A 23848-nucleotide genomic window follows, 5' to 3' on the forward strand; every position below is an offset into this window, starting at 1 on the left:
ACAGGCATGTGCTACCACGCCCGGCTAATTTTGTATTTTTAGTAGATACAGGGTTTCTCCATGTTGGTCAGGCTGGTCTAGAACTCCCGACCTCAGGTGATCTGCCTGCCTTGGCCTCCCAAAGTGCTGGGATTACAGGCGTGAGCCACCATGCCCGGCCTAGGACATACCATACTCTTTTTTTTTTTTTTTTTTTTTTTGGATGGAGTTTTACTCTTGTTGCCTGGGCTGGAGTGCAATGGCATGATCTTGGCTCACCACAATCTCCACCTCGTGGGTTCAAGCAATTTTCCTGCCTCAGCCTCCCGAGTAGGTGGGATTAAAGGCATGCGCCACCACGCCCGGCTAATTTTATATTTTGAGTAGAGATGGGGTTTCTCCATGTTGGTCAGGCTGGTCTCGAACTCCTGACCTCAGGTGATCTGCCTGCCTCAACCCATCAAAGTGCTGGGATTACGGTGGTGAGCCATTGCACCCGACCGACACACCATACTCTTTTTTTTTTTTTTTTGAGACGGAGTCTCGCTCTGTCGCCCAGGCTGGAGTGCAGTGGCACGATCTCGGCTCTCTGCAAGCTCCACCTCTTGGGTTCACGCCATTCTCCTGCCTCAGTCTCCCAAGTAGCTGGGACTACAGGCGCCCACGACCACGCCCAATTAATTTTTTTGTATTTTTAGTAGAGACGGGGTTTCACCGTGTTAGCCAGGATGGTCTTGATCTCCTGACCTCGTGAGCCACCCACCTCTGCCTCCCAAAGTGCTGGGATTACAGGCGTGAGCCACTGTGCCCGGCACACCATATTCTTGAGTATAAAAACTTACACCGGCCTGGGCACGGAGGTTGTGGTGAGCCAAGATCACACCACTTGCACCCCAGCCTGGGCCACAGAGCGAGACTCTGTCTCAAAAAAAATTCATATGCAAAATAAGAATAGCCGGCTGGGCTCAAGCGGTCCTCCCGCCTCAGCCTCTCAAAGTGCTGGGATGATAGGTGTGAGCCATTATTCGCAACTAAATTGATATACTTTTTAATGGGAAGCATTTTGACAATATCTAAAAATTTACAAAGTACATATTTCTTGATTCAGCAGTTTTTTGTTTAATTATGATTTTTAAAATTGTGATAAAATAGACATAGCATAAAATTTACCATTTTAACTATTTTTAAGTAACTGTGACTATACTTTTACTTTTTCTGGAATTACATATAAATAGAACCACACAATATGTAGAATTTTCTGTTTGGCTTCTTTCAGTTAATGTCATGTTTTTGAGATTCATCCATGTTATATCATGTACTAGTACTTCATTCTTATTTATGGTTGAGTAGTAAACATTCCATTGTGTGGATATACCATATTTTGTTTATCCATTTCTCAGTTGATAGCCAGCCATTTGTCATTTTTGTTTTTTGACTATTAGGAATAATGTGCTATGAACATTAGCATACGGGTTTTTTGACATAAGTTTTCATTTATCCTCGGTAAATAAATACCTGAGAGTGAGATTGCTGAGTTGTAAATGTAAATTTTTTTTTTTTTTTTTTTTTTTGAGACGGAGTCTCGCTCTGTCGCCCAGGCTGGAGTTCAGTGGCGCGATTTCGACTCACTGCAACCTCTGCCTCCTGAGTTCAAGCGATTGTCCTGCCTCAGCCTCCTGAGTAGCTGGGATTACAGGCACGCATCACCACACCTGGCTAATTTTTGTATTTTTAATACTGGGATTACAGGCATGAGCCACCATGCCCAGCCGTAAATGGAAATTTTTATAAAGAATTGATAAATTGTTTATCCATAGTGGCTATGCCATTTTGCATTCCCACCAGAAATGTATGAGAATTCTTTTTGTTTGACATTGTCACCAACACTTGGTATGGCTGTTAATTTTAAACATCCTAAATAAGTATATAGTAATATCTCATTGTGGTTTGTTTGTTTTGGGATAGGGTCTTGCTATTTTGCCCAAACTGGCCTTGAACTCCTGGATTCAAGTGATCCTTCTGCTTGGCCTCTTGAGTAGGCTGGGATTACAGGCATATGCCACCATGCCTGTCTTATTGTGGGTTTTTTTTTTTATTTTTGAGACGGAGTCTCACACTGTCGCCCAGGGTGGAGTGCAGTGGCACGATCTTGGCTCATTGCAACCTCTGCCTCCTGAGTTCAAGCGATTCTCCTGCTTCAGCCTCCCGAGTAGCTGGGACTACAGGCATGCCACCACGTCCGGCTAATTTTTTGTATTTTTAGTAGAGACAGGGTTTCACCGTGTTAGCCAGGTTGGTCTCAATCTCCTGACCTTGTGATCCACCCGCCTAGGCCTCCCAAAGTGCTGGGATTACTGGTGTGAGCCACCGCACCTGGTCTCACCGTGGTTTTAATTTGCATTTCCCTGATGACTAGTGATGTTGAACATCTTTTCACGTGCTTATTTACTTACACCTTCTTCAGTCAAGTGTCTGTTCACATTTTTATCCCATTGTTTTTTGTGGATGTTTGTCTTATCAAATTGTCAGAGTTCTGTATATACAGTATTGTAAATATAAGCTATTTACCAGATAGATGTTTTACAACTTTTTTCTTCCACCTAGTGGCTTGTCTTTTCCCCCCTTAATTCTTTTTTTTTTTTTTTTTTTTTGAGACAAGGTCTCGGTTCGTCACTCAGACTGGAATCCAGTGGTGGGAACATGGTTCACTGCAGCCTCGACCTCCCTGACTCAAGTGACCCTCCTGTCACAGCCCCACAAGTAGCTGGGACTACAAGCGGGTACCACCATACCTGGCTAATTTTTGTATTTTTTTTTTTTTTTTTTTTTTGTAGAGATGATTTTGCCATGTTGCCCAGGCTAGTCTTAAGCTCCTGAGCTCAAATGATTTATCTGCCTTGGCGCCTCCCAAAGTGCTGGGATGACAGGCATGAGCCACTGCTCCTAGACTGTATCTTTCCAAGAGCCAACATTTTAATTTTAATTTTTTTTTTTTTTTGGGGGGACGCTCTCACTCTGTCACCCAGGCTGGAGTGCAGTGGCACGATCTTGGCTAAGTGTAATCTCTGCCTCCCGGGTTCAAGGGATTCTCCTGCCTCCAGCCTCCCGAGTAGCTGGGATTACAGGCATGTGCCACCACGCCTTCCTAATTTGTGTTATTTTTAGTAGAGATGGGGTTTCGCCATGTTGGCCAGGCTAGTCTCACTCCTGACCTCAGGTCATCCACCCGTCTCGGCCTCCCAGAGTGCTAGGATTACAGGCATGAGCCTCCTCACCCGGCCAAAATTTTAAGTTTTGATAAATGTTTTTGTCAGTTTTGTCTATTATGGCTCCTGCCTTTTGGAGCTTGTCCTTAAATGTTTGATAGAATTTACCAGTGAAGCCATCTGGGTCTGGAGTTTTCTTTGTGGGAAGGTTTTCAATTCTTTTATTTATTGATTAAAATTTTTTTATCTCTTTTTAAAATTTTCATCAAGTTTCTAACAAAGTTTTAAATACTGAATTGTTTTCCTTGATTGATACAGAGCTATCCAAGTTTCCTGTTTCTATTTGGGACAGTTTTGGTAATTTGTATCTTTTAAGGAATTTGTTCATTTCATTTCACTGGTGAAATGTATTTACGTAAGGCTGTTCATATTATTTTCTTATGCTTTTACTCTCTTTAGAGTCTAGTGCTGTGCTCTTACTCATTTCTGATAATGGTAGTTTTTGTCTTCAATTTCCTTTATTAAAAAAAATTTATTTTTGAGACAGAGTCTCACTCTATAGCCCAAACTGGAGTGCAGTGGCACATTCTTGGCTCACTGCAACATCCACCTCTAGGGCTCAAGTGATTCTTGTGCCTCAGCATCCCAAGTAGATGGGAGTACAGGTGTGCACTATTAATCTCAGCTAATTTTTTGTATTTTAGTAGAGACAGGGTTTCACCATGTTGCTCAGGGTGGTCTCGAACTCCTGAGCTCAGGTGATCCGGCCCCCTCAGCCTCCCAAAGTGCTGGGATTATAGAGGTGAGCCACCACGTCTGGCCAGTTTTCTTTATTGTAATGTCTGTTTTATATTTAATTGATTTCTGTTGTGTATTTTTTTTTTTTTTTTTAATTTTCACTCTTGTTGCCCAGGCTGGAGTGCAATGGTGTGATCTTGGCTCACTGCAACCTCTGCCTCCTGGGTTCAAATGATTCTCCTGCCTCAGCCTCCCAAGTAGCTGGGATTACAGGCGCCCACCACCACGCCCAGCTTTTTTTGTATTTTTAGTAGAGATGGGGGTCTCACCATGTTGGCCAGGCTGGTCTCGAACTCCTGACCTCATGATCTGCCTGCCTCGGCCTCCTAAAGTGCTGGGATTACAGGCGTGAGCCACCGCGCCTGGACTCTCTCTCTTTTTTTAAAATTGATTTCTGCCTCCGTGTGTGTGTGTGTGTGTGTGTGTGTGTCTGTGTGTGCGCGCGTGTGTGCGTGTGTGTGTGCGCGTGCCCAGCCTTGTTCTTTATTTTTTATATATGTATATATTTTTTCTCCCTTTTTAAATGGATTTCTGTCTCTGTCTGTCTCTGTGTCTGTGTGTGTGTGTGTGTGTGTGTGTGTGTGTGCGCGTGCCCAGCGTTGTTCTTTATTTTTTATATATGTATATATTTTTTCTCCCTTTTTAAATGGATTTCTGTCTCTGTCTCTGTGTGTGTGTGTGTATGTGTTAGAAGTCTCACTGTCACGCAGAGTGAGACTCTCTGGATTTAATGTCCAAATATTGGATGTCTTTCGTAAATATCTGGGTTTTTTTTTTTTGAGACAGGTTCTTTCTCTGTTGCCCAGGCTGGAGTTTAGTGGCACAATCACGGCTCACTGCAGCCTTGACCTCCTGGGCTCAGGTAATCCTCCTACCTCAGCCTCCCAACTAGCTAGGACTACAAGATGCTGCAGGTTTTGCCATGTTGCCCAGGCTAGTCTTGGACTCCCAGGCTGAAGGGATCTGACCACCTTGGCCTCCCAAAGTGCTGGGATTACAGGTGTGAAGTACTATAGCAGACGAAACATCTTATTGTTCTCAATGTTTTTATTTGATTCTGTTATCAGAGAACACATTCTTTGTCATTTTAGTCTTCTAAAATTTACTGTCTCATGTTTTATGGCCTACCTTATGATCTTTCTTGGTGATTGTACCTGTACACCTGGAAAGAATGTCTAGTTGTTTTTTCAGTTGAATAGTATGAGTTTATTAGCAAGGGATTGGTAGTAACCTAAATGCTCATCCATCCAAGTGAGCAGGTAAAATCAATGATGGCATTTATGTGCAGTGGAATACTATGTAGTGTTAAAAATATTGAGTGTATTGGTTGAATAATCTATGGCATATCCACATAATGAATTATTATGTAAATAAAAGGATTAAAAATAAGGAGGGTTTTTTTGTGTGTGTGTGACAGAGTCTCACTGTGTCACCCAGGCTGGGGTACAGGGGCATGATCGTAGCCTACTGCAGCCTCAACCTCCCCAGCTCAAGTGACTCTCCTGCCTTAGGCTCCAGTGTAGCTGGGACTACAGGCATGCACCTCTATGCCTGGCTCATTTTTAAAAACTTTTTCTAGAGATGGAGTCTCACTGTGTTTCCCAGACTAGTCTTGAACTCCAGGCCTCAAACAGTCCTCCCACTTTGGCCTCCCAAAGTATTCAAGTATTAGGCTTATAGACGTGAGCCACCCTGCTAGTCCAGAAAATTTTTACTATACCTTTATAGGAGATAATTTTTAAGATACATTGTTGCAGCTGAGTGTATGGTGGCTCAGGCCTGTAATCCCACCACTTTGTGAGGTGAAGGTGGGAAGATTGGTTGAGCCCAGGAATTCAAGACCAGCCCTGGCAACATAGCAAGACCTTGCTTCTACAAAAAATTTAAAAAATTGGCTGGGCGCGGTGGCTCACGCCTGTAATCCCAGCACTTCGGGAGGCCAAGGTGGGCGGATCACCTGAGGTCAGGAGTTCGAAACCAGTCTGGCCAACATGGTGAAACCCTGTCTCTACTAAAAAGAAAAAAATCAGCCAGGCGTGGTGGCAGGCGCCTGTAATCCCAGCTACTCGGGAGGCTGAGGCAGGAGAATTGCTTGAACCTGGGAGGCGGAGGTTGCAGTGAGCCAAGATTGCACCATTGCACTCCAGCCTGGGGGATAAGAGTGAGACTTCGTCTCAAAAAAAAATTAAAAGAATTAGCTAGACATGGTGCTAACCTGTAGTTCCAGCTACTTGGGTGGCTGAGGCAGGAGGATTGCTTGAGCCCGGTGGGTCAAAGCTGCAGTGAGCTGTGGGTGTACTCTGGGTGACAGAGCGAGACCCTCTCTCAAAAGAAAAGATACATTGGTTGGCTGGGCACAGTGGCTTACGCCTTTAATCCCAGTGCTTTGGCCTCCCAGGAGGATCGATTGAGGCTAGGGATTCAAAACCAGCCTGTGCAACATAGCAAGACCTGTTCTCTTCCAAAAATTTAAAAAAAGAAAAAATGAGCTGGGCATGTTTGTGCTCACTTTTAGTCCTAACTACTCGAGAGGCTCAGGTGAGAGGGCAGCTGCCATAAACTATAATTGTACTGCTGCACTCCAGCCTGGGTGATAGAGTCAGACCCTGTCTCTTAAAAAAAAAGCAAAAAATCTGTCTCTTAAAAAAAAAAAATTAAATACGGACCAGGTGCAGTGGCTTGCGCCTGTAGTCTCAGCTATTTAGGAGGCTGAGGTAGGAGGATCAGTTGTGTGTAGCAGTTTGAGCAGCCATAATCTGCCACTGCACTGTATCCTGGGTGACAGATTGAGACCCTTTCTTTAAAAAATGTTTTTTAAGTACTGTTTTTAATCTCATGTTATTTCTCTCCCATTTTGTTTTTGTTGGTTGTACAGACAGAGCGCCAAGTGTCTCGCTGGTTTGTTCAGTGCCTTCGGGAACAGTCCATGCTGCTAGAAATTATTTTCCTTTATTATGCATACTTTGAGATGGCACCCAGTGACTTACTTGTGTTAACCAAGATGTTTAAAGAGCAAGGATTTGGTAGTAGGCAGACCAATAGGCACCTGGTGGATGAGACTATGGATCCTTTTGTAGATCGGATTGGGTAAGTCAGTGAATTGAACATCATGGAACTTGCAGTGTTTAGAGCATTGATACTATAGTGGTATGTAAGCAGGTGGGGGGTAGGTGTACTTTTCACTTAATGGGTGGGGAAATAGGTCTACTGCCACATTCCCTTTCATGTAGGGAGTAAAGACTGGGATTGAGAGAGGACTCTCAAAATGAGTATTGTAATCTGCTCTTTTACTTACTGTCTTCATTTAAGGGGTTCATCCATTCATTGAACAAAAATTCGTTGAACAACTATTGTAGGCCAAGCACTATGCAAATGCTAACAAGATAGTGATAAATAAGGCATATATGCTCACTCTTCTCTTTCAGGTTATAGTCTATGGACTTTAAATTTCTTGTTTTTTCTCTATTTATGACCATGGATATATCCATAACTGGGGGCCTGGTCACTCTGTGAGCAAAGATATATACCAGTTAATTTTGTGTGTGTGTGGTATAGATGGGGTGTCACTTTGTTGTCCAAGATAGTCTTGAACTCCTAGCCTCAAGTGATCCTCCCACCTCTGCCTCTCAAAGTGTTAGGATTATAGGCGTTAGCCACTATGCCTGGCCCAATAGGTTTTTTTGATATCGCAGTGTCTTATATCTCACCTTTGTCTCTAGTGAGTTTCAGAACGGGATATATAACATGGTGATACTATTTTTCTTTCTAGCTACTTCAGTGCCCTCATCCTGGTGGAGGGCATGGATATTGAGTCCTTGCATAAGTGTGCTTTGGATGACAGAAGAGAACTGCATCAGTTTGCGCAGGATGGGCTTATTTGTCAGGTGAACTTGGAATAGCCTCTTTTTTTTCAGAGGGTTTATAAGTTAGTAGTAGCTTTCAATTATTGAACTGCTGCATAAAATTTTCAGTGTTGTGGAACTCTACATTGTTCAGTGATGCAGAGGTTCTACAATGTTTTCGTTTTGTTTTGTTTTGGTTTTTTGAGACGAAGTCTAGCTCTGTCACCATGCTGGAATGCAGTGGCGCGGTCTTGGCTCATTGCAACTTCCACCTCCTGGGTTCAAGTGATTCTTCTGCCTCAGCCTCCCAAGTAGCTGGGATCACAGCTAATTTTTGTATTTTTAGTAGAGACTGGGTTTCACCATTTTGGCCAAGAGGTCTCGATCTCCTGACTTCGTGATCCTCCCGCCTAAGCCTCCCAAAGTGCTGGGACTACAGGCGTGAGCCACCATGCCCAGTCTGTTTTGTTTTTTTTGAGACAGAGTCTTGCTCTATCACCCAGGCTGGAGTGCAGTGGTGCCATCTCGGCTCACTGCAACCTCCATCCACTTCCTGGGTTCAAGCGATTCTTGTGCCTCAGCCTCTGGAATAGCTGGGATTACAGGCACACGCCACCACGCCCAGTTAATTTTTATATTTTTAATAGAGATGGGGTTTCACTATGTTGGCCAGGCTAGTCTTGAACCCCTGACCTCAAGTGATCCACCTGCCTCAGCCTCCCAAAGTGCTGGAATTACAGGCTTGAGCCACCGTGCCCGGCCTCTACAATGTTAAACAGTTGATTAGACCTGGAGGAAATCTCAGATTCGTCAGTCATCTATACCAAGGTGATAATTGAGTCTGTGAGAGTGATTCATTCATGGAGATGGTACAAGGACAAAAGAGGCCCAAGGAGAAAACCCTGGGGATTGACTGCATTTAAGGAGCCTGTGAAAGAAGAGGAAAGGGGAAAAACATTGAGATGAGATGGTTAGGAAGATAGAAAATGAAGATAGAGCGTAGAAAGTTTGAGAAGGATCAGGATAAAATTTCTAAGGAATGTCTATTTTAACATGCATTTTATAATCTTAAGACTACATAAAATTAGTAGACAAATTTTGTGGGTAAAGGAAGAGTAATTGTAATTGAGGGGTTTATTAGTGAGGTGACTGGGGGTTTGAGAAGAGTGAAATATCAGAATGAGAGAGTGAGGCCACTCTTTATGGCTTGCTTATTGAGCGTGATGAAGAATCTGGTCGAGGGATATTGACACTTTCTGTTCGGAGATGTAGATGTGTTTTCTTCTCTCACTAGGATATGGACTGTTTAATGTTGACCTTTGGGGACATTCCACATCATGCCCCAGTGCTTTTGGCCTGGGCTCTCCTCCGTCACACTCTGAACCCAGAAGAGACAAACAGTGTGGTCCGGAAGATAGGTGGCACAGCCATCCAGCTGAATGTGTTTCAGTACTTGACCCGATTGCTCCAGTCCCTTGCCAGTGGGGGAAATGATGTGAGTTTAAGGCTCTGGGTGGTGAGCATGGGAGTGAGCCGGCAGAAGCATTATAATAATGTAATAGTTATAATGGTGGTGTGGATAATGGGATCATGTTGTAACTAACTTTTTGAGAGCATTTAGACATCATCAGACATTATTTATAATGTTTATGAACATTATCTTTTTGAATCCTTGTAACACTTCTTCGTGTTAAAGATTATCATTCTGTTTTATACATTAGGAAATTGAGACTCAGAGAGATGTAATTTGCCCAAAGCAACAAAAATGCCAGTAAATGGTAGATAACGGTTTGAACTCTTTGCCAGTAAAGTATGTCTTAAGAAGATAGCTTTGGCCATATTGACTGGAGAAGTCACTTTCAGGGGACTTAATCAACTGTAACAAGATGCATTAGAAATTCTCTTGAGTCTTATGTTGGGGTTTGAGTGGCATGGTTTAGAGAGCTTGTTTGTTTGTTTGTTTGTTTTTGAGACAGAGTCTTGCTCTGTCACCCAGGCTGGAGTGCAGTGGTGCGATCTTGGCTTACTGCAACCTCTGCCTCCCAAGTTCAAGCGATTCTCCTGCCTCAGCCTCCCAAGTAGCTGGGACTATGGGTGCCTGCCACAACGCCTAGCTAATTTTTTGTATTTTTAGTAGAGACGGGGTTTTACCATCTTGGCCAAGCTAGTCTTGAACTCCTGATCTCGTGATCCACCCGCCTTGGCCTCCCAAAGTGCTGGGATTACAGGCGTGAGCCACCGTGGCCAGCTAGTGAGCTCGTTTTGACGTGGTGAAATGAAACCTCAGGTTCAGCAATTATTTTTTCTTTTCCTTTTTCTTTTTTTTGAGACTGAGTCTTGCTCTATTGCCCAGGCTGGAGTCCAGTGGATCTCAGCTCACTGCAACCTCTGCCTCCCGGGTTCAAGTGATTCTCGTGCCTCAGCCTCCCAAGTAGCTGGGATTACAAGCACCTGCCACCATGCCTGGCTATTTTTTGTATTTGTAGTAGGGACGGGGTTTCACCATGTTGGCAAGGCTGGTCTCAAACTACTGATCTCAAGTGATCTGCCCACCTCAGCCTCCCAAAGTTCTGGGATTACAGGTGTGAGCCATCATGCCCGGCCAAATCAGCAATTATACTCCTTGGTTGGTATGCATTTGCCCAAAGGAGTTGAAAACATATCCACACAAAAACATACACACAGACCTTTATAGCAGCTTTATTCGTAATTACTAAAACTCAAAAGCAACTAAAAGGTCCTTCAGTAAGTATAACTAAACTGTTGTACATCTAGATGATGGAATATTTATATACTGCTAAATGAGCCATCAAACCATGAAAAGACATGGAGAAAACATTAAATGCATATTAGTAAATGAAGCCAATCTAAAAAGGCTTCATAGTATATGATTCCAACTACGTGACATTCTGGAGAAGGCAAAACCTTGGAGACATTAAAGAGAATAGTGGGTTGCCAACGGTCTAGTGGAGCAGGAGGTCTGAATTAGGTAGAACACAGAGGATTTTTAGGGCAGTGAAGCTATTCCATATGATACTACAATGGTGGATACATGTCATACTTGTCCAAAAATCCATACAATGTACAACACAAGAGTGACCCTTAGTGTAAACTGTGGACTTTGGGTGATAATAATAATGCCAATTGAAGTTATTCAGTTGTAACAATTGTACTGTTTTGGTGGGATGCTATTTATGTGTGGAGGCAGAGGATATATGGGAAATCTTTGTACTTTTCTGCTCAGTTTTGCTATGAACCTAAAACTGCTCTACAAAACAAAGCCTATTTAAAAGGAAGAAAACTCAGCCAGCAGGCCCTACTTGTTGTCACTGGTTGGCTTATCTTGGTGGCCATTCAGGTGCTGTATCAATTCCCATTACCACATGCAGACTGTTTACTGTAGGCTGGATATGGTTTTCTTCTTCCCCACACAAACTTTGATGATTTTGGCAATAATTCCCTTCTGATTTTATTCTTGACTTTGTTGTAATATTTGTGGTTACTGCTTTCTCTTTTCTCCCTTTGTCTTCCTGATCTTGTAACTAAATTAGGAAAATTATGAAGCTTCAGATTTCCTTCCCATTTGTTTACAAAGGATATATGAATGCGATAGGATTATGCCGAACCTGGGGAAGAGTTGTATTACTCAGAATGATTCACTGACTCCTTTGTCATTCCAGTGCACCACCAGCACTGCATGCATGTGTGTCTATGGACTGCTCTCTTTCGTTCTGACCTCGTTGGAGCTGCACACACTGGGCAATCAGCAGGTCAGTGTCTGGCTTTCATGAAGCTGTCTCTACTGCCCAGCTTTGCAATCAAGTCCCAAAAATATACCCCCATTGGATCTGATATTATTTACCTCGTGTTAATTTGTTTACTGCGCTCATTTTTTTATTTACTTTTTTCTTTTTTTTTTTGAGATGGAGTCCTGCTCTGTCCCCCAGGCTGGAGTGTGGTGGCACGATCTTGGCTCACTGCAGCGTCCGCCTCCTGGGTTCAAGCGATTCTTCTGTCTCAGTCTCCTAAGTAGCTGGAATTACAGGCATCCGCCACCTCACCCAGTTAATTTCTGTATTTTTGGTAGAGACGGGCTTTCGCCATGTCGACCAGGCTGGTCTTAAACTCCTGACATCAGGCGATCCGCCTGCCTCGGCCTCCCAAAGTGCTGGGATAACAGGTGTGAGCCACTGCACCCGGCCTTGTCTTCATTTACTGTTATATAGGTGATAAATGTTAATTGTAGAAAAAACAGAAAATGCTGTAAAAAGAAAAAAGTATAGTCCTATCACATAGATAACTTGATAACATTTTGATGTATTCCCTTCCATTTTCCAAATACGTATATACATGAAATATAGTAATTCTTCTCTAGAAATGGAACAACAATAGATATACTATTTTTAAAATTTCTGTTTATTTATTTATTTATGCATTTATATTTTTTGAGGCGGAGTCTTGCTCTGTTGCCCAGGCTAGAGTGCAGTGACGCGATCTCGGCTCACTGCAACCTCTGCCTCCTGGGTTCAAGCGATTCTTCTGCCTCAGCCTCTTAAATAGCTGGGATTGGAGGTGCCTGCCACCGCGCCCGGCTAATTTTTTTATTTTTGGTAGAGACGGGGTTTCACCATCTTGGCCAGCTGGTCTCAAACTCCTGACCTCGTGATCCGCCTGCCTTGGCTTCCCAAAATGCTGGGATTACAGGTGTGAGCCACTGCGCCCGGCCCTGTTTGTTTATTTTTTAAGAGACCGGGTCTCAGTATGTTGCCCAGGCTAGTCTCAAACTCCAGGACTTCTCACCTCGGCTTCCCAAATATATACCGTTTTGTAACCTCATTTTTTTTTACTCTGTAGTACATGTGTCCCAGACATTTGTTGGTGCTAGTAAGTCTTCTGCAGCAGGTTTTTTTTTTTTTTTTTTTGAGACAAGGTCTCACTCTGTTGCCCAGGCTGGTCTTGAACTTCTGGGCTTAAGCTGTCCATCCCTGTCAGCCTCCCACAGTGCTGGGATTACAGGTGTGAGCTATAGCACCTAGCCTAAAATGTTTTTTAAGATGAAACATTTCAAACTTATACCAGAGAAGACAAAATTACATAATGAACCCCATGAGCCTATCACCAGCTTCTACCAGTTGTCATCTCATGGATAATCCTTTTTCTGCCCCTTCCCTCCTTGATTATTTCAAAGCCAATGTCAGATATTATTTAACTTAATCTACAGACATTTCAACAAAACTTAACATTACAACCGTTATCACACAAAAGCCCCCCAGAAAACATTGTCTCTTTTTTTTTTTTTGGAGACAGGCTGGAGTGCAGAATACAGTGGCACGATCTCGTCCCACTTCAACCTGCACCCCCTGGGCTTAGATGATCCATTCACCTTAGCCTCCTGAGTAGCTGGGACTACAGGCGTGTGCCACCATGCTCAGCTAATTTTTGTGTTTTTCTTGTAGAGATGGAGTTTTTCCATGTTGGCCAGGCTGGTCCCGAACTCCTGACCTCAGGTGATCCCACCACCTCCGCCTCCCAGAGTGCTGGGATTATAGGTGTGAGCCACCATGCCTGGCCGAAGTTATTTTTTTTATGCTCAGTCCCATATTTGGCCTGTAACAGCCTTCTAAATCTGTTTGACACTACCCTTATATATTTTGATAGCTCTGTTGCTTTCTTTTCTTTTTTATTTTCTCCGTTGCTTACTTTTTAAATTTAATTAATTAATTTCTTTTTCTTTTCCTTTTTTTTTTTTTTTTTTTTTTTTTTGAGACGGAGTCTCGCCCTTGTCCACGCTGGAGTGCGGTGGCATGATCTCGGCTCACTGCAAGCTCTGCCTCCTGAGTTCATGCCATTCTCCTGCCTCAGCCTCCCAAGTAGCTGGGACTACAGGCGCCTGCCACCATGCCTGGCTTTTTTTTGTATTTTTAGTAAAGATGGGGTTTCACCGTGTTAGCCAGGATGATCTCGATTTCCTGACCTCGTGATCCGCCTGCCTCAGCCTCCCAAAGTGCTAGGATTACAGGCGTGAGCCACCGTGCCTGGCCTTATTTATTTTTCTTTAAGACGGAGTCTCGCTCTGTCGCCCAGGCTGGAGAGTAAGTGGCGTGATCTCCACTCACTTCAAGTCTGCCTCCTGGGTTCAAGCAATTCTCCTGCCTCAGTCTCCTGAGTAACTGAGTTTACAGGTGTACGCCACCACATCTGGCGAATTTTTGTATTTTTAGTAGAGACGAGGTTTTGCCATGTTGGCCAGGCTGGCCTCAAACTCCTGACCTCAAGTGATCCGCCTGCCTCAGCCTCCCAAAGTGCTGGGATTACAGGCATTAGCCACTGCACCGGCCTATGTTTATTTTTTATTGTTTTGAAACGGAGTCTCACTCTGTCGTCCAGGCTGGAGTACAGTGGCGTGATTTCAGATCGCTGCAAACTCTTGTCTCCTGGGTTCAAGTGATTTTCCTGCCTCATCCCCTTGAGTAGCTGGGATTACAGGTGTGTGCCACCATGTCTGGCTAGTTTTTGTAATTTTAGTAGAGACAGTGTTTCCCCTTGTTGACCAGGCTGATCTCAAACTCCTGACCTCAAGTGATCTGCCTGCCTTGGCCTGTCAGAGTGCTTGGGTTATAGGTGTGAGCCACTGTGCCTTGCCTCTTTTCTCTGTTGCTTTCTGGTACAAGATGTTACAGGATTATCTTGTAAGATTCTTGCGTAAGACCTGGAATCTGCTTATTCTAATAGCCTTGGTTATTTTTAGTGGGAAATGATATTTGATGAGTATCCTGAAAACTAAATCACTCTGTTCATTTTTAGTGACTAGGAACTTGTTTTGTAAATTGACTAACTTGGTGAAAATTAAAATTTTTTATCATTAGAGAGAAATGAGTTTGTGTTGAATTGAAAGACTCAATTTCTAGAGGCTGGGTGTGGTGGCTTACTCCTGTAATCCCAGCACTTTGGGAGACCAAAGAGGGCAGATCATCTGAGGTCATGAGATTAGCCTGGCCAACATGGTGAAACCCCATCTTTACTAAAAATACAAAAATTAGCTGGACATGGTGGTGGGCGCCTGTAATCCCAGCTACTTGGGAGGCTGAGGCAGGAGAATTGCTTGAACCCGGGAGGCGGAGGTTGCAGTGAGCTGAGACTGTGACATTGCACTCCAGCCTGGGCAACAAGAGCAAAACTTTGTCTCCAAAAAAAAAAAAAGACTCAATTTCTAAAGGTCATGGGCATAGAACAAGGTTTGTGTACTTTGGGAGAATTCTGGTTACTTTTGACCTGACCTTACACCTGGAGGATTGGTATTAACATATTAGGGCCAAGCACTGTGGCCCACACCTGTAATCCCAGCACTTTCCGAGGCCAAGGTGGGTAGAACACCTGAGCTCAGGAGTTCAGGACCAGCGGGCAACATGATGAAGCCCTGTCTCTACCAAAAATACAAAAAGTTAACTGAGTGTGGTGGCGCGCACCTGTAGTCCCAGCTACTCAGGAGGCTGAGGTAGGATCACTTGCCTGGGAGACACAGGTTTCAGTGTGCTGAGATGGCGTCACTGCACTCCAACCTGGGAGACGGAGTGAGACCCCATCTCAGCAACAACAAAAAAAACAGAGTTGCAGGAGTCCTGGTACTTGGATTTTTTTTTTTAGATGGAGTCTCGCTCTGTCACCGAGGCTGGAGTGCAGTGGCGCGATCTCGGCTCACTGCAAGCTCTGCCTCCCGTGTTAACGCCATTCTCCTGCCTCAGCCTCCCCAGCAGCAGGGACTACAGGCGCCTGCCGCCATACCCAGCTAATTTTTTTGTATTTTTAGTAGAGACGGGGTTTCACCATGTTAGCCAGGATGGTCTCGATCTCCTGACCTTGTGATCCGCCCGCCTCGGCCTCCCAAAGTGTTGGCATTATAGGCATGAGCCACCGTGCCAGGCCAGGTACTTGGATTTTAAAGAAATCATTCAGTGAGCATTTATTAGATTCCCTGTGTATGCTAAGCTCTGTGCTAAGCGCTAAGGATAAAACAATTAAAGACATTGTTCTTGGCCAGGCACAGTGGCTCATGTCTGTAATCCCAGCACTTTGGGAGGCCAAGGCAGGCGGGCCACCTGAGGTCAGGAGTTTGAGACCAGCCCAGCCAACATAGTGAAACTAAAATGGCAGAGATGAGCTGGGCGTGGTGGTGGGCACCTATAATCCCAGTTACTCAGGATGCTGAGGCAGGAGAATTGCTTAAACCGGGGAGGCGGAGGTTGCAGTGAGCTGAGATTGTGCCATTACACTCCAGTCTGGGTGAAAGACCAAAACTTCGTCTAAAAAAAGAAAGACATTGTTTTTGCCCTCTAGGAGAGCAGTTTAGCTGAGCCTAGTAATAACTTACATTTATGTGGCATTTTTGAATTTACAGTCTACTTCCTCATACATTATCTCATTTAATCCTTATTTATGATCCTTACTTATAATCCTACTCTGAAGCAGAAATTACTGTCCCCATTTTACAGATAAAGCATTTCTGGCTCAGAGAGATGAATTTGTCTAACATCGTACAGCAGACACAACACACCCTGGACAGGATATAATCTTACTTTTTAAACCCAGAGTTCTTGGCTGGGCATGGTGGTACACTTCTGTAACCCAGTGCTTTGGGAGGCGGAGGCGAGAAGATCACTTAAACCCAGGAGTTAAAGGCTGCAGTGAGCTATGATGGTGCCACTGCACTCCAGTCTTGGCAACAGAGCAAGACCCTGTCTCTAAAAATAGATACATACCTACTTAGATACATACATACAAAAACGGTAAAAAGAGGCTGGTCTCACGCCTGTAATCCCAGCACTTTGGGAGGCTGAGGCGGGCGGATCACGAGGTCAGGAGATCGAGACCATCCTGGCTAACATGGTGAAACCCCGTCTCTACTAAAAATACAAAAAATTAGCTGGGCGTGGTGGCAGGCGCCTGTAGTCCCACCTACTCAGGAGGCTGAGGCAGGAGAATGGTATGAACCTGGGAGGCGGAGCTTGCAGTGAGCCAAGATCGCGCCACTGCACTCCAGCCTGGGTGACAGAGTGAGACTGTCTCAAAAAAAAAAAAAAAAAAAAGGTAAAAAGGAAGAAACAAACCCACTCACCCAGAATTCTTGCACTCTAGTCTAGGTGATAGAGCATGACCTTGTCTTCTCTAAACATAAATAAATAAATCAGTCAACCAACCCATCCACCCTTAAGCAGTTTTTTTGTTTGTTTGTTTTTGGAGACAGAGCCTCACTTTGTTGCCCAGGCTAGAGTACAGTGGCATGATCTCGGCTCACTGCTACCTCCATCGCCTGGGTTCAAGTGATTCTCATGCCTCAGCCACTCAAGTAGCTGGGATTATAAGGTGTGCGCCACCACGCCTGGCTAACTTTCGTATTTTTAGTAGACATGGGGTTTCACCATGTTGGCCAGGCTGGTCTCGAACTCCTGACCTCAAGTGATCTGCCGGCCTTGCCTCCCAAAGTGTTAGGATTATAGGGGTAGCTCCCGCACCCAGCCAACCAACCAATTCTTAACCAGTTTTTTCTGACTTTCTATATTAAGGTGTTTATTTTATTTTATTTATTTATTTGTTTTCAAGAAGAGGATTTACTATGTTCCCCAGGCTGCTCTGGAACTCCTGGATTGAAGTGGTCTTCCCACTTTAGTGTTTATTGGTGTTTTGGTGTTTTTATTTCAACAGAATACAATAATAAAGATAGACTGGTTCAGCTAGGGAAAATGATCCATTTTTCTTCCCTTCCTCAAACAGGATATAATTGATACAGCATGTGAAGTATTGGCCGACCCTTCTCTTCCGGAACTGTTCTGGGGAACAGTAAGTATGTCAGAGAGAGTCACTGCATAACAAAAGAATTGTTCAAACACTTGTTTTCTTACAGGTTTTGTACTAAGCATTCATGTGCATTTTCTCATTTAATCTTCATAAAAATGTATGAAGTAGATACTATTACTGTCCCTCTTTTAATGTGATGACACATGACACTTAGAAATGTGAAGTGATTTGCTCAAAGTCACACATAGAAAGAGGCAGCCACAACCCAGTTCTGTCTGACTTGAGTCTGCAGCCCACGTTATTACCAGTGTGCTGTCTCCAACCCACCAGTTTTTTTTTTTGTTTTGGTTTTGTCTTGTTTTTTGAGATGGAGTCTTGCTCTGTTGCCCAGGCTGGAGTGCAATGGCGCGATCTCGGCTCACTGCAACCTCTGCCTCCCGGGTTCAAGCAGTTCTCCTGCCTCAGCCTCCCAAGTAGCTGGGATTACAGGCGCCCGCCACCATGCCTGGCTAATTTTTTGTATTTCTAGTAGAGACGGGGTTTCACTATGTTGGCCAGGCTGGTCTCGATCTCCTGACCTCATGATCTGCCAGCCTCGGCCTCCCAAAGTGCTGGGGTTACAGGCGTGAGCCACTGAGCCCGGCCTTCCAACCCACCAGTTTTTTGTTTTTATATATGGCAGTGTTTTAGACACCAGTGTTCCTGCAGCTCTTGAAAGTGCTTTTAGGAGATTGTAACCATAGCCTGTGAGTTGTCAGGGTATTGTAACTAGAGTGAGAATTTGTCTTTGAAAAGAACAGTTTCTCCCCAGTACTTGCTCTGAGCATTGACAACAGTCTCAAACCTCAAGATCCAACTGATGATCTACCTGTGTATTTTACCCTCTTTTTTGTAAGATGCTGTCTGATGTTACAGAACCACAGTGCTCCTGGGAGAAGGAGAAGCTGGTATGAAACAGTATCTAGAGTGAGGATCTGTGGTTGCTGTGTGGTAGCCAACTGCTGACATAGTTGGGTAATTTGCACTTTAGTGGAAACGTGTAATGCACAGGTGAACAATACTGTCTTCCCATAGAAAGGATGGCTGGGAAGAGGTCACTGGATAGAATACTAATCTTTTTTTAGGTCCCTCACTAAATCAATTATTTTATATCCTTTTTCAGTGGAAATATGAAAGTCTTAAATTATTAAGGAGGGATGATACCTGTCTAAAAGGAACGATTAATTCTAAATTTTCTCATGATTGCTGGGAAATTTGGAGAGATGTTAATTTGTGGATAATGTGAAGATCAGTGATTTGTCCCCTTCCACCACAGGAGCCAACTTCTGGCCTTGGGATCATTCTGGACAGTGTGTGTGGAATGTTTCCCCACCTTCTCTCCCCACTCCTGCAACTGCTCCGAGCCCTGGTATCAGGGAAGTCCACAGCCAAAAAGGTAAGTTGCTTAGTCAGATAAGTAAAGAGAATGGGAACTTCTTTATGGAGACTTTATTAGGAATCTTTTTTGCTTTCCACATTGCAGTTCTACTGCCATGACAGGAGTTAGTCTGAAGGTGAATGAAAGATACCAAAGATAGCACCTCAATTCTAAAAAATTAAATAATCTTTTCATTAAGTACCTATTGTAGATACTGTGGGACTAAGACTAAGTATAAAGTTCCTTAATACCTAGTTGGAAGTTACTAGATATAAGAAATAAATAGCTAAGAGCCAGGTGGTACAGAGTAAATGTCATTTGAGCAATAAAGACCATACTGTTCAGGAGAGATAACTGCCCTTGTGGAGTGATGGGGACTTGAGTTGAGTGTTAAAGCCCAGTGAAGATTTGGCGAGGGGCGCAGAAGGCAGTTCCAAGAACAGTCACAGTGGTGGGCTTGCAAGAAGTTTGAGAGTCTGGTTGAAAGAGCAGACTGTGGGACCTCCCCTTGCTTATCTTGGAGGGAAATGTGTGATGGTTTTTTCTGTTTTGGCAGGTGTATAGCTTCTTGGATAAGATGTCTTTCTACAATGAACTTTATAAACACAAGCCTCATGATGTGATCTCCCATGAAGATGGAACTCTTTGGCGGAGACAAACACCCAAACTCCTTTATCCCCTTGGTGAGATAAAGAGATCCCCCTTTTATGACAGCTTTTTTTTTTTTTTTTTTTTGATGTCTTGCTCTGTCACCCAAGCTGGAGTGCAGTGGCAAGATCATAGCTCACTGCAGCCTCAAACTCCTGGGCTCAAGTGATTCTCCCACCTTAGCCTCCCAAAGCACTTGGATTATAGACGTGAGCCAATGCATCCAGGCAGTTACACTCTGAGGCTCACATCTGTTCCAGGTGCTCAAAGAGGAAAATATAGAGGGAATAGCCTCACTGTTTTAATCCTGACATCATCACCACTGACTTCTCCAGTCATCTAGGCACTAGCAGTCCTATGAGGTATTGTTGTCATCATCATTTGAATGGAAAACTGTTCTTTGCATTCAAGTGATTTTCAGACATATAGAAAGAGTCACTTGTCGGCCAGGTGTAGTGGCTCACACCTGTAATCCCAACACTGGGATTACAGGCCAAGGTGGGCAGATCACCTGAGGTCGAGAGTTCGAGACCAGCCTGACCAACATGGAGAAACCCCGTCTCTACTAAAAAGATAAAATTAGTCAGGCGTGGTGGTGCATGCCTGTAATCTCAGCTACTCGGGAGGCTGAGACAGGAGAATCGTTTGAACTTGGGAGGCAGAGGTTGCAGTGAGTTGAGATCGCGCCATTGCACTCCAGCCTGGGCAACAAGAGCAAAACTCCATCTCAAAAAAAAATAAAAAAAAGATACTTGTCTACATGACAAGAACTTTTGGGGTATTTTAGTTGAAAAAGCTGTAGGAATGTTAGCTACTAAGAAGAAAGCCTGTGAATCCCAGAACTTTGGGAGGCCAAGACAGGCAAATCACTTGAGGCCAGGAGCTCAAGACCAGCCTGGTCAACATGGTAAAACCCCATCTCTACTAAAAATACAAAAATTAGCCAGGAGTGGTGGTGCGCACCTGTAGTCCCAGCTACTTGGGAGGCTGAAGCACGAGAATCACTTGAACCCAGGAGGTGGAGGTTGCAGCGAGCCGAGATTGCGCCACTGCACTCCAGCCTGGGCAAGAGGGAGACTCTGTCTCAAAAAAAAAAAAAGTCTGTGAGTTTGTGTATCTCTGTGTGTTTAAAATATTGATGTCTGGTAGAGGAGTTACATTTTTTATTTATCCTCAGATATTAGACTAATTTATCTTTCTCTCTCAGGGGGTCAAACCAACCTTCGCATACCTCAAGGCACTGTGGGCCAAGTAATGTTGGATGATAGGGCATACCTGGTACGCTGGGAATACTCCTATAGCAGCTGGACCCTCTTTACCTGCGAGATTGAAATGTTGCTTCACGTCGTTTCAACTGCAGGTAAGGTCAGCTTTCGGAAACATCACTACGAGGAGGAAAAGTGGATGTGCTTGGAGGATTTAGAAAATAGAATATCTACATAAAATTTAGAACCATCAAGATTGTGATTTGTCTGATTTGTGTATCTGGGTCTCAGAGACTGTTCAGTGATCTTAAAGGAGTTGTTTGCCGTGAGGTCACAGGCTGTCTTTCTTCTCAGATGTGATTCAGCACTGCCAGCGAGTCAAACCCATCATTGATCTCGTCCATAAGGTCATCAGTACAGACCTGTCGATAGCAGACTGTCTCCTGCCCATCACATCTCGCATCTACATGCTGCTGCAGCGGTGAGTCTGTCTTGGCTGACCCTCAGCTGCCCAGTAGAGATCTCAGCACTTGTGCCCTCAGTTTGCGGGAACCTGGACACATACCCACTGGGTTAAAGTTCACGCATGTTCCTTGGTTTTCCTGTTTTTATATCTGTGAGGGTTTTCCTGTTTTTATATGTCTGCTGAGGGGAGAGACTGGGGAGAGAGAAGTGGAAAAATGTTTGTGAGGGAACCAGTTGTATTATTTGCTGTATTGAGTATAGTGTATTGTTCTCCAACCAGGTTAACGACAGTGATCTCCCCACCTGTGGATGTCATTGCTTCTTGTGTCAACTGCTTAACTGTTTTGGCTGCCCGCAATCCAGCAAAGGTGAGATGCCAGATCTTCCCAAGAGCCAAAAATGTAGCACTTGGCACATACCTGAAGATATGTAGGCATTTAACTCTTCCTTTTCCTTCTCAGGTCTGGACTGATCTTCGTCACACAGGTTTTTTACCATTTGTGGCCCATCCTGTCTCCAGCCTGAGTCAGATGATTAGGTGAGCCAAGTCCTAGGGTGGTGGGCCATATTCCCTAGTGAGAACCACATATGTCTCACATCTAGCCTAGGTTTATTAATTTTATTTTTATGTGTTTGTTTATTTTTTTGAGATGGAGTCTGACTCTGTTGCCCAGGCTGGAGTGCAGTGGTGCAGCCTCCACCTCCCATGTTCAAGCAGTTATTGTGTTTCAGCCTCCCGAGTAGCTGGGATTATAGGCTCGAGCCACCACGCCCAGCTAATTTTTGTATTATTTATGTATTTATTTACTTTTTATTTTTTGAGATGGAGTTTCGCTCTATTACTGAGGCTGGAGTGCAGTGGCACGATCTAAGCTCACTGCAGCCTCCGCCTCCTGGGTTCAAGCAATTCTCCCACCTCAGCCTCCCCAGTAGCCAGGATTACAGATGTGCGGCACCACGCCCGGCTAATTTTTTGTATTTTTAATAGAGACGAGGTCTCACCATGTTGGCCTGACTGGTCTGGAACTCCTGGTCTTGAGTGATCTGCCCGCCTTAGCCTCTCAAAGTGCTGGGATTATAGGGGTGAGCCACCGCGCCTGGCCTGATTTTTTTTTTTTTTTTTTCTTGAGATGGAGTTGCGCTCTTGTTGCCCCGGCTGGAGTGCAATGGCGTGATCTTGGCTCACCACAACCTCCGCCTCCCAGGTTCAAGTGATTCTCCTGCCTCAGCCTCCCAAATAGCTGGGATTACAGGCATTCACCACCACGCCCCAGTAATTTTGCATTTTTGGTAGAGATGGTGTTTCACCGTGTTGGCCAGGCTGGTCTCAAACTCCTGACCTCAACTGATCCGCCTGCCTTGGCCTCCCAAAGTGCTGGGATTACAGGCATGAGCCATGGTGCCCGGCCGAGAGCAAGAGAGATTTCTCATCCAACATCAATCACGTTAGTATGTGAGCGTTTACTTTCCAGCCCAGAAAATCCAGAGGTTTCTAGATTCAGGGACTTGATGTCCCGTTATTAAGCCACAATCACTCTGTACTTTTTCTCATTTCATGGGTTCTCGAGCTCAGCCAGTAGACCACTTACCAGTACACAGGCTCCATCTTACTACCTGAGCATTCTCACCTTGCTCTCTCTTGACAAAAATGTTTCCCTGATGTTCCTTTGATTTTTTTACTTTCAATCTCTTTAGGTTTTACATCAATAAAACATGTTCTTAATGTTTACCCTGGGTACAGAACTGTCTCGATTGGATTATTTCCATTGGAGAGCTTTTCTATTTTATATTCAAGTCATCTAGACTATAACAAGAATGCTCTATGATTAGTTTCTTGAAACCTTGAAATTTCCCTATCATTTTTTTTCCCTCTACTTCTTTTTCCAGTGCGGAAGGGATGAATGCTGGAGGGTACGGAAACCTCTTGATGAATAGTGAACAGCCTCAGGGCGAGTATGGGGTTACTATTGCCTTTCTGCGCTTGATCACCACCCTTGTCAAGGTACAGTCTGATTTTGTTCACAAAGGGCAGAAAAAGAAAAGGTCCAGTCTGGTCAGATGACTCTGAAATAGTTTCCCTGGCCCCTGGTGCTGTAATCTTCTTGTCTGTAGGCAGAATAGTCATCTTGAAGTTACAGTGACAACAGTTTCTATGTATTGAGTACCTAGTATGTGCCAGTATGTTCTCTATTAGGTGCTTAATTATGTGAATTTATTTAATGATTGGAAGGTTTATGAAGTAGAATGGAAGAGGCCAAAAGGGTATTGCAGTGACTATCAAGCTATTTTGACAGTAACCTGGGATAATATCATATCCCAGTATATATACATGTGTGTATATTCCTGAAGCAAAATTTCACAGTTTATTTCACAACATTTATTCTTACCACACAAGTTGTACCCTGATATTTTCTATTCAGTCTCCTCCCTATTTAAGTGAATTTTGACCATAGACTGATCTCATAATCTACTAATGGGTTACAACTCGGTTTGAAA

The 23848-nt window shown here is 44.0% G+C and overlaps 1 protein-coding gene across 2 annotated transcripts in view; it reads left to right on the forward strand.

The window, feature by feature from the left end:
* NUP188 (nucleoporin 188) overlaps nucleotides 1-23848 on the forward strand; it is a 63835-nt gene that overhangs the window by 18820 nt on the left and 21167 nt on the right. For both annotated transcript variants that reach the window (XM_019033188.4, XM_019033187.4), the window contains exons 9-20: nucleotides 6859-7070; nucleotides 7753-7867; nucleotides 9120-9320; nucleotides 11506-11595; nucleotides 17594-17659; nucleotides 18933-19052; nucleotides 19591-19717; nucleotides 20890-21042; nucleotides 21242-21368; nucleotides 21633-21720; nucleotides 21814-21890; nucleotides 23240-23354. In XM_019033188.4, coding sequence (XP_018888733.3) covers nucleotides 6859-7070; nucleotides 7753-7867; nucleotides 9120-9320; nucleotides 11506-11595; nucleotides 17594-17659; nucleotides 18933-19052; nucleotides 19591-19717; nucleotides 20890-21042; nucleotides 21242-21368; nucleotides 21633-21720; nucleotides 21814-21890; nucleotides 23240-23354 — 1491 coding nt within the window. The remainder of the gene's footprint in view (nucleotides 1-6858; nucleotides 7071-7752; nucleotides 7868-9119; nucleotides 9321-11505; nucleotides 11596-17593; nucleotides 17660-18932; nucleotides 19053-19590; nucleotides 19718-20889; nucleotides 21043-21241; nucleotides 21369-21632; nucleotides 21721-21813; nucleotides 21891-23239; nucleotides 23355-23848) is intronic.

This window comes from Gorilla gorilla, chromosome 13, assembly GCF_029281585.2.
Source record: "Gorilla gorilla gorilla isolate KB3781 chromosome 13, NHGRI_mGorGor1-v2.1_pri, whole genome shotgun sequence".
Classification (NCBI taxonomy): Eukaryota; Metazoa; Chordata; class Mammalia; order Primates; family Hominidae; genus Gorilla; species Gorilla gorilla.